The 14,880-nt window shown below is 38.4% G+C and overlaps 1 protein-coding gene across 1 annotated transcript in view; it reads right to left on the minus strand.

Annotated features, from left to right (window-relative positions):
• LOC140729555 (ethanolamine kinase 1-like) overlaps positions 1 to 14,880 on the minus strand; it is a 422,765-nt gene that overhangs the window by 26,646 nt on the left and 381,239 nt on the right. The window contains exon 7 of the mRNA XM_073049448.1: positions 12,724 to 12,797. Coding sequence (XP_072905549.1) covers positions 12,724 to 12,797 — 74 coding nt within the window. The remainder of the gene's footprint in view (positions 1 to 12,723; positions 12,798 to 14,880) is intronic.

The following is a 14,880-nucleotide window of genomic DNA, read 5'->3' on the forward strand; positions in this document are numbered from 1 at the left end:
ACCTGTGCCAATATGTACCAAGACTTCTGGCTCTTCACCCTCCCCGATTAGAATGCTGTTTACCCAATCTGAGACATCCCTGACCCTGGCATCGGGGAGACAACAGAATCGCATCTCTTTTCCTCTGACTGTGGAATCTCCTATCACCACTGCAGTCCTCTTCACCTCTCTCCTCTTCTGAGCCACAGTGCCAGACTCAGTGTCAGAGACCTGGCAAGTCATTGCCCTCAACAGAATCCAAAGTGGTATACTTATTATTGAAGGGAGTGGCCACAGGAGTACTCTACACCGGCTGTCCATTTCCCTTCCTTCTCCTGGGCCTTCTCCTGCCTCTGCTGGGGAGGGACTTGCTTCAGATCATTGGCCAATAGTATCTTACCCAGAAAAACTAAAACATTAAAATAATGTAAAATGAATAAAGTGTTCTCTCAAATCAACATTTATCTACAGGGTTTGTGACTGTCACTTCTACTCCAACTAAATACCGGTGTAAAGCTAGGGGCAAATGCAAAACATTCTTTAACACATTACTAATCTGCCCCTGGACTCAATTTACAGGGCATATAGTTGAATGAGCCAGCATCTGACCACTGGGAAGTTGTGGAAGTTACCACTCTTGAAAGGGCAGGCATCCAGTGATGACGATGATATTCATCCAGAAACGTTCAAACTGGACTTCTGCATTTTCTGGAGAAGATGAGCCTTTTTTCCTGTTTTGTTTTTGTTGATTGTCCATGAAGTTTTCATTCCTTGTTAGGTAGGCAGATTTTGAAAAAGGTTTGTGTCCTGCTATTAACTACACACACTCATTTTGTGATCTGTGACTCCAGATTCTAATGAAATAATTCGCAATAATGTTTAAAGGAAATCTATAGTAATATGGTCAGGCAAGTCAATAGGCTGTTGTTGTGCTTGAATGCATTGAGAAGACAAGAAATGGATATGAATTAGTAATGACACACTCCAAATGCTTCCATTTGTCAATGAAATCAGGACTGTGTTAGCAACACACAAAATGCTGAAGGAACTCTGCAAGCTAGGCAGCAACTATGGAAACGACAATGTTGATGTTTCGGTCCGAGATCCTTCATCAGAACTGGAGACAAAGAAGAAAAATAAGTGGGAGGAGCACCAGAGGGAGGTGATGGGCAGGTAAGGAGATAAGGCGAGAGATGGAAATGGAAATGGGAGAGGGGCGCATTAATGGAAGTTCGAAAAATCGATATTCATGCCATAAGGTTGCAAGCTACCCAGACGGAATATAAGGTGATGCTCCTCCAACCTGAGTGTGAATTAGTCTTGCATGATACACGGGTCAAAGGCATTTAACTCTTTCAAAAGGCACTTGTAAAATCTCTGTCTCTGCACTTCTGATTATCAAGATGCAGAGGTATCACTGATCTCCATTGCATTTCCTTTTGTAACTCTCAGTTGTACAATCACTTGGATCTCACGTCCAGTTTATTCCATCATGTTTTATGCACTCTTCTTTAATAAGTGAAACAACAGACGGAAAGGCACATTTTTGGCTGAAGATTGCAATACATTTGGTTGCAGTGAATATCAAGCAAATGGACCATATTGCACAAGGCATGTGATGATCATGGAAGGGATATGCAACATACAGTACATAATAAATGATGGGTGATTCGATACATGTGACAGTGATGTGATAGAATATGCTTAATGAAACAGGATAAGTGTTGATAGTGCAGATGGTGTGATTGCAATGGTGTGGTGTGCTTTTGATGTAACTATACCTGCTGCTTCACTCCTTGCTTACTTTGTCAGGCCACTAAATAGTTTTTTTTTGTGCACTAGATTCCAAAATGGAAAACAGTACCTCTGCTGCAAAATTCAGTGGCTCTAACTGTGCCATCCTGATGACAGCGACATATTCCTTCATCCTAATCATTAGGACTATCTCCTCACTGCATCCAGCAATCCAACAACAGTTTTGTTACGGATCTCAGTACAATCCATGTTTTCAATTGTACATGATGTCCATCCAACCCAAAGGACAGATGAAACAAGTTTATGGTATTGTTATCAGTCAATTATTTCCTTTATTTGTCCTCCAGATGTTCTTCATTTCTGCATGCACTGTCTTCTACATATACTGGCAGTTTTGTGTTTGTGCAACCATTGTTCAAGAACATAAAAACTTTAGAATTAGGAACAAAAGCATAACATCTGTGGATGATCGTTTTCCTCTGTGCTATTTTCAACACAATAGTTGTACCCCTTGATTCTGCTCACATTTAGAAAGCTATGGGCTCTGTTTTGAATGAAAACCATGACTCAACTTACATAGTTATCCAGGATAAAGAATTCCAAAGTTTCACCATCTTCTGAATGAAGTAATGTTTCTTCCTCTAATTCCTAAACAACTTACCTTTTCTTTATGAACTATGCTTCATGATCCAAGACACCGCAGTCAATGGAGACATCCTTCCTGCTCAGTGGCACAGCCGGTAGAACTGCTGCATCACAGCTCTTGCAACCTATACTCAATCCTGACTTCCAGTGCTGTCAAATCCTCTGTAGTAATTGCATAGGTTTACTGCAGGTGCTCCAGTTTCCTCCCACAGCCTGAAGACATAAAGCTTATCAGCTAAGTGGCTGATGTAAATTGACCCTAGGTTGAGGTGAGAGGTAGAATCTTCTAAGAGGTGATGGGAGTATGCAGAGAATAAAACAGCTTTAGTGTAAACGGGTAATTGATAGATAGATAGATAGATACTTTATTCATCCCCATGGGGAAATTCAACTTTTTTTCCAATGTCCCATACACTTGTTGTAGCAAAACTAATTACATACAATATTTAACTCAGTAAAAAATATGATATGCATCTAAATCACTATCTCAAAAAGCATTAATAATAGCTTTTAAAAAGTTCTTAAGTCCTGGCGGTAGAATTGTAAAGCCTAATGGCATTGGGGAGTATTGACCTCTTCATCCTGTCTGAGGAGCATTGCATCGATAGTAACCTGTCGCTGAAACTGCTTCTCTGTCTCTGGATGGTGCTATGTAGAGGATGTTCAGAGTTTTCCATAATTGACCGTAGCCTACTCAGCGCCCTTCGCTCAGCTACCGATGTTAAACTCTCCAGTACTTTGCCCACAACAGAGCCCGCCTTCCTTACCAGCTTATTAAGACATGAGGCGTCCCTCTTCTTAATGCTTCCTCCCCAACACGCCACCACAAAGAAGAGGGCGCTCTCCACAACTGACCTATAGAACATCTTCAGCATCTCACTACAGACATTGAATGACGCCAACCTTCTAAGGAAGTACAGTCGACTCTGTGCCTTCCTGCACAAGGCATCTGTGTTGGCAGTCCAATTGATGGATAGTGTGGACTCAGTGAGCTAAAGGGGATACTTCCTTGCTATATGACTTTATACATTAAACCAAAAAATCCTTGAAGAATTTTGTAGGTTTTGATGACAATTCATCAATAGTTTAATTTTTTTTTCAACTAATCTTAACATGGCCAGCCTGTTCTCCCTTGAACTACTGTGGTAAATTTTTACTACACTCTATCTATGATCTTAGATAAGGAAACCAAATTGTGCACAATACTCCAGTTACAATATAATCAAGCCCCCATGCAATTGTAATAAGACGTTTGTTAATGCTATAATCTATTTGTCTTATTGCAAGAACTAACACACCATTTACCATCCTAATCATTTGCTCTACCCTGTTTGGCTTTCAGTGATTTGTGTACCTAGGTCTCTTTAAATATCAACACTACCAACTCTCTCCCATTTAATAAAACATTCTGTTTTTCTGTTATGAGCAAAAAAATGGACAAGCTGATATTTTTCCATATTATTTTTCATCTTCCATGCTCTCATTTACTGGTTCAGCTTGTCTATATTCTCTTGAAACCTTAATTCCTCCTTCTCCTTAGTCTAAACTTGAGCAGGTTTAGTATCATTCCAAATTCTAACTCCTTCCTTTCAAGTTACATTTCCAATTCCTGGACGTTAGTGATGATGGGATCACATTTCAGCCAGAAGCAGGTTAGAAATAAAATTCTTTTTGCATTTGATTTCCTTTTCTTACCAATAATTAATCCATACCTCAGGACCTTCTACTGATATATTTTCCTTTGATTTCTAGTGCATTAGAAAATACTAGTGTAATAGAGCATTTTCAACCCTTCCCATTTTGCTCTGCACCAAAGTCTGCATGGTATACTTACTAGCATTTTACTGTATGAAGCAATTTTCACCATGTGCTTCAGCATAAAGCATCCAACTGAATATTTTTAGCCAACTTTTAAATTATTTCTTGAATGCAAGCTCCCAAAATTGAGCCTTTATCTGCTGAAAAATCATTGGTGTATTTCCTAATGCTTCATTTCCAATTACTAGCATACTAGACATAATTCTCTGCCCACAATTTCAATAGGCTTTATGGAATGGACACCAGTGACTGGACAGAAAATCATCAATTTGACAATTTGTCATTCAGAAATATTAGTCAGGGTAACCACATTTTCAGAAGCATGCTAACGTATTTAGTATGAAATGCAAATGTTCTTAGTCTCACATAGACATGTCATTCTGGAAATATATTATAAGCAGCAATCTAGTCAAGAGGCTCAGATTACATTAAAAGCCACATGCTGCTGGACTCTTCATCAACTGAAGAAGTAACTGGATATCAGGCATAATCCTCTGCCACCCATCCACTCATCTACTTAACATGTGGAGTCAAATTATTATTTTTTTAAAACAACGGCTTCTTTTGATGCCCCAATTAGGGCCATGATTTGGGACCTCACATGATGTTGAAATCTGTCTGAAATTCTCAGAGTAGCCGAGTGTGTAGAGTAAGCATTTGCAGTTACACAGACAGATTATTAAATGCAATATGGCTCAAAGAGGCGGTGAATTTGGATGTATAAACTTGCTGCACGTAGTTTAATGAAACAGGGTCACAATAGATGCTGACATTGGATCAAGCTGTGCAGTTTATGTCTTGCAGTGCAAACCCACAACCATCATCTATCATTGATCTTTAAAGCAGGTCACAAATCAAATTATATAGTTATTATGGAGCAGTTGATTCTCATCCAGTTCATCTGATGTTTCTTTATACCGGCCTAGAGTTTTGAGGGGACCAGTGAAAGACAGACCACAGTAGTCCAAGTGCAAAGCATAAAGGCATAAATGATATTCCAATGTTCTTCTCTGGAAGTCCTGGCAAAATTGTGCTTAGAGTTTGTAAAACCCTTCCTTGGGAATCAGGTATTCCTGTTCTAACATTCACAACTGATTCACTCAGGTATGAGAATGATCAAGCTAATCTGCCAACCATGCAGATGAACTTGCTTGAGAATAATCTTGATATTCCAATACAAGAATAACTGAGCACTATTTCTGTGTTCTTTATTATCCCATTCTGTAGTACACAGAAGGACATTGCAGAGTTATTTCTACTTTAATAATGATAAAATTCCAGCATTGTTTAAATAGTTTGCAGTAATTACATTATTTTGAAATAAATCTGGTCGTATTTTTGTGAGTAAACTCTGGGATGAATGTGGCATATTATGTGAAAAGTTTTTCAATGCTTCTTACAGAGTGCAAACAGCAATTTATCGAGGTACAAGTATCTGAATTTCTGATGTGTGACTTACTGATTTTATTTTAGTGCATAAAGGCTTCACCAGAACACTTCAATTTTCCCCAGGGTAGGGGAGTTGAAATCTCAAGGGTATTGGTTTAGGGTGAAAGGGAAAGATTTAAGAGAGACTTGAGTGGTAACTTTCTCAGACAGAGAGAAAGACCTCCATCGGAAGTGCCAGAGAAGGGTACAGTTGCAGCATTAAAGGATTTTGGACAGATATATGGAGAGGATAGGTATAGAGCGATATGTGCCAAATGTAGGTAAATTGGACTAGCTCAGTTAGTTAGTCAGTTTGGTTGGCATGGATGAAATGGGCTGATGAGCCGAAATTCTATACTCTATGACTCTAATAAACATAACTCGTTAGTTCTTAGCAATCTCCCACAAATGTTGCAATGTTTAGATAATCCATTTTATTAAATTGATGTTGAATGATGTGTAAGCGTTTGCTGGAATGCTAAGGCAAAGATAAATTTATAAAATAGGTAAAAGTTAAATTTAAACCTGATCTCAGAAAGCACTTTGCACAAAAGTGTGCAAAACATAAGAATGTAGTTATTTGTTGCTTTTCATGATCAGATGGCATGGAAGACTTTCAAAATGCAGTCACAATTTAACATAGTAATCACAGGAAGTTACAACAAATAGCAATTTCATAAAATACCAATTTGTTTTGTGATGTTGTCTGAAGGATCAATATTGGGCTGCCTTTCGGGAATAACTGGCTCATTCTTTTAAAGAGTACCATGTGATGGTGATGCCACACTAGATGAGGAGCTGAGTAACTTCTTTGCTTGGTTTGACAGGGATGGGGACAACAACGAACCAGTAATGAAGGCCTTGACACATGAGGAGGTCACAGTGCTGTCACTGAGCACAAATGAGGTGAGATGTATTTTCCACAGTATCAAAAAATGCAGAGTAGCTGGACCAGATGCATACCCAGGCGGGTCCTCAAGGACTACACTGGCCAACTGTCAGGGGGTTTTACTCTGCATCCATTGCTGTGGTCCCCTCATGCTTCAAAATATCAACCATCATACCAATCCCAAAGCAGCCAGCAGTAACATGCCCCAGATGACTACGGACTGTTTGCACTCACCCCCATAGTCGCCAAGTGCCTGGATAGACTGGTTATGTCCCACATTAAGAATGCCATCCCAGCTACTCTGGACCAGCACCAGTTTGACTATAAGGCAAACAGATCAACCGAGGATATCATCTCCATCCTTCTCCACTGGAATATTTGGGGTATAAATACACCTACACCAGAATGCTTTTTATCGATTACAGTTCTGCCTTCAACATCATCATACTCACCAACAAGTTGACCATTAAACTATATAATCTGGGACTCAATACAACAATTTGCAACTGGATTCTGGACTTCTGTACCGATTGTATCCAAATAGTCAGACTAGGCAGGTCATCAAGCTCCCTGACCCTGAACACCGTTGTATTGCAGCGATAGGTACTGAGCCCACTCCTTTACACTCTTTTCACCCATGACCGTGCCCCTTCCTATGCCAACAACTCCTTCATAAAATTTGCAGACAACACCACAATAATTGGATTAAATACAAATAAAATGAAACAGCATACAGAAAGGAGGGACAGAAACTCTCTGAATGATACAATAACCATAACCATTCACTTAACATAAAAAACAAAAAAATTTGTTGATTTCAGGAACTCAAAAAGGTATGAACAAGCGCCACTACTGATAAATGGTGAAGCAGTGGAAAGGGTCTCCAGCTTTAAGTTCTTGGGAGTGAACATCACAGAGGATCTCTTTTGAACCACCAAAACCTCCTTGATAGTAGAGAAGGCTCAACAGTGTCTATCCTATCTTCAGAGTTTACAAAGGGCAAATCTGTCCCAAGCACTGCTGCTAAGCATTTATCAATGTGTAACTGAGAACATATTGACCTACTGCATGGCGGTATGGTACACTAGCTGTAACAAGATTGACCAAAAAGCACTTCAATGAGTGCTCAGAACTACAGAGAACATCACTGGGACACAGCTGCCAGGTATAGAAACCATCTATAGCTCATGCTGTCTGTGGCGGGTTCACACATCATGATGGGTTCATCCCATTCCAGTAATCAGTTGTTCAATCTCCTACCATCCGGTAGGATGTACAGAAACATCTCCACATAGACATCCAGATTGAAAAACAGCTTTCCCCCCCAAGGCTGTTGTGCAATTGAACAATGGCCTCCCACACACCTATAATCCCTAGGCACGATCGACAATCTCTAAGTGCAATACATGGGCATGTGCAATTTTTGGGTTCAAATGGAGCAGCTACCTTCCTTTGATTTCAGAGCTCTTTTAAAAAAAAATCCCTGCTTTAATTTTTGATGCTCTATTTTAATTAATTGTTGTATCTTATGACATGAGCACATGCAACACTTGAATGGGGCCGCCAATCTTCCTTTTAGTTTCAGGGTTGTTTGTTTTCACTTAGATGCCATTCTAAATAACTCAGATGTTATTTTAAATGTAGTCATTGTGTTTTCAGTAATTGAATTGCTGCTTTGCACTGAATGGAGTTTCACTGCAATCTCATTGTCCTTAGCAATGACAATAAAGCTCTAAATAAAACTAAACTAAAACCATGAGTTTTTTTTTCACATCCGCTCGAGAGCGTGGATAGGTTCTTAGCTGGAGGCGCAGACATTGCCAAAAATAGTATTCCCTCATTAATGCCTTCATGTCATTCAAGCTTCATGTCTTGGTGTTCCTACCACCTACTGACCAGAAAACTACAACCAAGCCATAAAACGGACGTCGAAGCAGAATAGAGGGGAAAGTATTTCAGAAGCAGATGAAGCAGTTAGTTGTGGAGTGTGCAGTCTTCCCAGACTAGTGACGATGATGGGTTATTATCTGATCACTGCAATATTAATCAGATAGCTGATTCAGATCTGTGGAATTCTGAGAAGCTAGAACTGTAAACAGACCAACGCGGTCACACGTAAGGTGTGTTAGCTGCCTATAGCTTATTCTAATTAAAATTAATGCTAATAACACAAAAATAAGCTACTATTGTTTTTACAGGCTCCTTGAAGAACATTCTATGGTTATATTGAAACTGATTGTCTTTTAGTCAGATCCCAGACTCAAGGTCTGAAACGTAGCTCAGTTTCAGTAGGCACACAAAAGGACACTGTTTTTTCACTTCACAATATACACTTGTGAAACAGGAGCCCTTTTCCCTCAATTCTAATCTCTGGCAGTTACTTTTGATTTAAATATACCTTATTTTTAGTTTAATAGTACATTTTATATGGAAAGGACCATAAAAGTGATAGGCAAATCTTTTATTTTTACTGTTCAAGCCCAAATCAAAGCAAGGGGCGAAGAATAAAACGGCAATATACATTAGCACTGTAATTCATCTGCAGCTCCAAATCTGCAGTGAGACACATGCATACAAACTCCTGCTGTGCTTGAACCCTGCCTGATTAAATAACTCATGACAGGATGTCCTGTTATATTTCTAAATGAATAATTATGGGGTCACTCAAAAGTGTAACTGCATACCTGCCAGTGTTCAGTAATTCAGCGAATTGTAACGGTTCTGATTGTGGGTAAGTGCTAGTTGAAAAGTCAGTGGAGGAAACCTCTGGGTTTGTGCATACTTCCAAAGGAAGCCACTCTGTTTTCTATCCATTTTAATTAATGCCGGGAAGAGAAGGTGAATTTTTCAACATGTTGTGAGCTGTCTAATTTGCTGATGTTCAGTGCACCCAGAACATCTAGTGTGTATAGATTTTGTCAGATCTGCAGCATGTTGTGTTGACATCATCCTTCCATCTTTAAAAACTAACTCTTGAGTTCAGTCTTTCAAACCACACACGTTATCTGCTAATACATCCCCAAGTTTGACACACATCCACACTGGATGATTCTGAAATGTTCATGTGTATCATTGCAGATGGTGCTATTGAAACATCTGTGCACGTTATTTACGCGCATGCAAAAACACTAATAAAAACTGAGAATGCCTGCAGATAATCAGGAAATGTTATTATATCTGGGATTACTTTGTCTGGAGTAAGCCATATAGGGAATCTATAGTTGTACTAAAACTTTAATAAAAGCACAAATTATCACTAATATTCTTCATCATGTTCCATTTCATAGTATTTTGTAATAAATGAGTTGAAACTAAAGCTCAAGTCACAATGGACACATTGGAACTAGAATGAAATGGTGAAATGACTAAATGATTTAAGTTGATATTATGAGTGTAATGGGCCAATATGTCATTTTATAATCTGCAACATTATGGAGATCGTGTGCTGTTAGTCTCTTCTTTAGGCTGAACTTCATATTCACTCATTATAAATTAGGAAAGTCATTTTGTGCCAGTTTGTACATTTTGTTCATCTTATTCTTTAAATTTTTGATTAGATTTCTCTAATCATTAGAGGAAGCCAGATTCAGCTCTGGTAGTGTCCTTTATCTCTTTTCAGCTGTTTCTGTGGAGCAGCCACCAACAATAACAAGGCCCATACATGAGGAGGGATCATTTTGTTTCATGAATTGCTCTAGGGTTAATAGCAGCCAAAGTACAAACCCTAACATAATCATGATCCAAGTTGGATCCCTAGCATTAGTCAAAGTTTATGGGGAAACTACTACAAAATCAAGATAAGTAGAACAGCAGGATTCTATTGCTTGCCATTTTTTGTCAGCACCCAACTTCTAGTATAATGGACATTTTGAAGAAGGGCACCTGAAAATGACAGAAAGGGTTGGATGAAATGTGTAAATGTGATGAAAGGTTGCAGCTGGAATTCAATACAGTATTGCTCATAGAAGGATAAACAGGAAGCACCCATTGTCCATGAGTTCTGTTGAACTAGTAACTGAAAGAGACCCAGATCTCTTTGCAGATGTGTAGCTAACATGTCCAACTAAGGCCAAGAAAACATATAACCACAGCAAGCAGAATGCAGCCCGATACCGTCAAAATACCAGTCAAAGGAAGTGATAATTAATTTGTAAAATATTCTGGACCATCTGCACATTGTGCACCTTGAAACCAAGTCTGGTCCTGGCTGTGGAGACTTATAAACAATAGAAACAATGAAAAGGAGTTACGGCATCTGGTGCGAAAAGATACGTTTATGAAGAAAGACCAGAAAAGGGTCTCTTAGAGCTGATGGCATGGAGGTATATAAATAGGTTATAAGAATTGAAACTTTATAGTAGCTAACAGATTCAAATAAAGACACAAATAGAAAATTGCTATGGAATTAAAAACAACACACCATACAATAAAACTAAGATGTTATGTTTTGTAAATTATGGCGTTGTATTCAAAAGAATGAAAGGTTATTAAGCAATCTTCAGCATTTTAGCTCAATGTAAAGCCACATACAGAAACATAAGCTGAGCCAGTTGAATGTTTAGAGTTTGAATAATTCTGTGAGTTTCATAGAGCATTTAATATCTTGACTGCTACTAATATTTAAAACATTCAGAAAAGTAAGATTAACCGATCTTTATATTCACAATTAGATATTATTTTTGTTATACAAATTAAAGAAATTGGTAAGAATCAAATACTTTAAGTGAATACAGTAAAATCAAAATGGCAACAATTATTAATGGCATAGTCATGGTTTGTACTATTGGGAGAATGCTACAATGAGTGCCAAATTTGTATAATTGTTAACCATATTTCATGCCTCTGGCTTAAGTACCACTTTATGTTATACTGGGACACCTTTTAATTCTCTTGAAAGAATTGCTGAATTGAAACCATGCAAGATAAAATAAAGGGGAAATAGTAAAAACATTTACATGGTTTAAAGATTCAAATAAAGTTTTACAGTAGCCAAACCAAGTGTTGAACTTTGTTGCATCTTTTGCTATACACATTTGAAACATTAATAAAATGTGTATACTTACTTCATGGTAGGTTTGACAGGACACTACATTCATCCAATAAAACTGTTTGAGATATCTGATAGTCTAAGTACCCATTTAGTCTTGTCATTATTAATGGTTTGGCTAACATGCATCCAAACTGCAAGTGAATTATCAGTTCCTTCCTTAAGTGTAGTAAGTATTGTGAGTTTATTTTTATAAAAGAAATAAAGTGATCTAATGGAGAATTTTCCATGCTTCTCCACGATTGTTCTATTGTCACGTGCATGTGGATTTCATTATGAACTTGCCCCAGGCGCCATTAGTCTTGTACCTAAGCCAACAGTAATTTCGTTTATGGAGTTCATATGGCAGTGAAACAGAGCTTGAAAGACAGAACTCTAAGAACCATATTTGATGAATTTCCTATGATTTGAGTCTGGGTTTATTCTTTCCTGTTGTGGAACAGACACCCTACAGCACACGCGCCGAACTTGGATGAGCGACAGTAAGAGCCAATTAAACTACAATATACGCACTGTTTTCGCACATCTCATATTGCATTTCCTATCAGGAAAACGGCCCTGTAAATGATCCAAATGTGGGCAGAAAACCACACAGAGTGAAGGTTGCCTTTGTCATTAACAATTAATGTAACCACCATGGCTATGAACTACTGGAGCGGCATTGTGCGTTGAGTGGTTAAGCTAGAAAAGGACGAGTTATGAGCAGGACAAAACATTAAGTGAACTGCAAAAATAAATCAAGTAGGTCAGTTGGGGTGAATACATTTTGATGACTATTTTACTCAAAGCATTTAAATATCTAAATCACATTTTAAGACATACTGTAGTCGACTATAAGAAAGAAGGCTACAGGGAAGGTAACACCAGAATATTTCAATCTTTTGATTGATTTGTCCTAATCGGTGTAAATGTCAGTTTTCATTAATGTGACCGAAATGTCATCAAGTAGTTTAAAGTACTTTAATGCTGTTTTATTGTTTACATTTTTGGAGCGGGTGGAAATGAATCCCATCTGTGGGTTACAAAACATTAAAGAAAACATGACAGACTATTTAGACGTGCTGCTTCCAACTGCATTAGAGTTCACATTGTCAGCAACAATGAGCCAGACACAGGCTAGATTTGTTTTCTTTCACTTTGTCTAAAAAAGCAGGGCACTTACCTCAGGAAATCAAAGTCAATGGTAGAGTATCTGGACTGGAGAAGTGCCCAGAGGCCCCAGAAAAAGTGTGAAACCTAAGCACAGAAGAAAAAAAACAAGGAAAAAATTATCTATATTGCACTTCAAGTTAATTTTTAAAATACACATATTTATGCCAGATATTGTGAATCAGCAAAACAGTTTGCACAGTGACCATGGGGCATGTGTAGAATGTTATAGTGACAGAAGAGGATTAAATGCCTATTGCTTCAGCTTGATGGGAACATATACCGTTTTCCAAATGTAACCTTAGTCATTATTATCATGTGACATTTCCTTTCTTCCTCGAAACTATGTATGCATTTTGTACTTAAGGTATGGTAACAGCTCTGGTTTTCAGTAATAGAGCTATTATTCTTGAACACAACTTGTTTGACCTAACAGACTTATTAAATAATTAACCAAGTAAAACTGGATTCTTACCCTTCAAGTAATGAAAGCAGTTTCTGGACAGGCAGATGACAAAACATTCACGTACTTGATTTGTATACATAAGCAATTACTAAGAGCATTGCTAATCCAATTCTTACACTAACCAGGAATATAAGCAAACAACATAAAATAAAGCAGTGTAGCATAAAGATTATCTTTTAAAAAATGGTGATTTGAAAGTCAGCACTGACAATTTAGTGAGTTCAAAGCACACCTCAGATGTTTGAAAACCTACATTTTGTCATTTGTCTTAATTAAAAAGCATTATGTCAAAAAGAATTTGAAGTTGTCGGATTGTCAAATGAGTCATCAATGTACAGTGAAGAGTGAAGCATACTTTTCATATCTGACCTGATAGAGAAATCACCCCAGTCCCACACTGATGTGGTTGACTCAGAGAACTATCTGCTGCAATGTTTCAGTGATTGCCAGACATCCCACCTCTCGCAGAAGTTCCGGGAGTCTCCCGCAAATTGATAGTGGCTCCCTGACACCCGCAAATTATATACAATATCCCGGATATTGATATTTTTCGAGAGCAAGTGAGCGAGTTGGGGGTGGGGGGGAGAGAGAGAGAGAGAGAGCGAGATCAAAAATAATGACAGTGTTGCTCACTGCACTGTTTGCAACAGTGACTTTTCTACTGCCCATGGTGAGTTAAAATGCAAAAGACATGTTGAGGTGAGCTTAACAGGTGTTATTCGTACACTAGCATAGCTAACGTTATTTAAACTAGCTGGCAAGCTGCTAAGGAGCTACTCTTTAGCAGACATCTCACCTCTCCCGGAAGTTCCAGGAGTCTCCCACAAATCGATGGTGCTACCTCCCTGAAATGAGTTTTTGCAGGGTGGGATGTCTGGATTGCTATGGCTTCAGAAGAATTGGACCCAATAATAGACTACCGTATCAAAGAAAGACAAAAATACACAAAATAATTCTGTATGTTTTGGCAAAAAGAAACGAAAGGTTGTTGACACCTGGGACCCGCTGAACAACATGGCATACTCTATTGGTAGGCTTTATCTTCAGTTTAAAAATAAAATTAAGAGTGCAAGAAAACCCGATGTAAATCCCCTGCATTCACATCATGCTTTCACCTAAGAATCTTGTGCCAGAAATTGGTCTTTTCCTATCAGTTTTATTTTTTTCAGTAGTTATTCACATCGGGCGTTGCTAGCTAGGCCAGCATTTATTGGCCCAGGGCAGGCAGTGGTGAAGCACTGCATCCTTCTGCTGAGGTGGTCTCACGGTAGTGTTGAGCAAGGATTTTCAGGATTTCGACCAGTAATACATTTCTAAGTCTTGGAAGGGAACCTGCATCTCGCTGCACCTATTGCATTTGCTGGTGGAGCCTTGGGATTTCAGAGGAGGTGATAGATATCAAAGGTGAGTGACTGCAATGTACTGTATTGTGAAGGTGGTATTTTCTCTGTGCCAGGGACCAAGGGAATAAATAATAAAGGGTGTTAAAATATGCTAGTAAAGTCGATCTTTTACCTGTTCTTGCAGTGAGCATTGATAAAAGAAAGTTCAGCTTCTTTTTAAAAAAATCAGTGAAAAACTGACAGTGCTTGCTATTTACTGCAAAATCCAGGCCATAAACAGAAAGTGAAAGGATAGGGTAAAACTGGAATGATAAAGACCAAACTGTACTTAGTCGAACTGAAAAAAAATGACAGAAGGCAA

This window comes from Hemitrygon akajei, chromosome 6 (assembly GCF_048418815.1).
Source record: "Hemitrygon akajei chromosome 6, sHemAka1.3, whole genome shotgun sequence".
Taxonomy (NCBI): Eukaryota; Metazoa; Chordata; class Chondrichthyes; order Myliobatiformes; family Dasyatidae; genus Hemitrygon; species Hemitrygon akajei.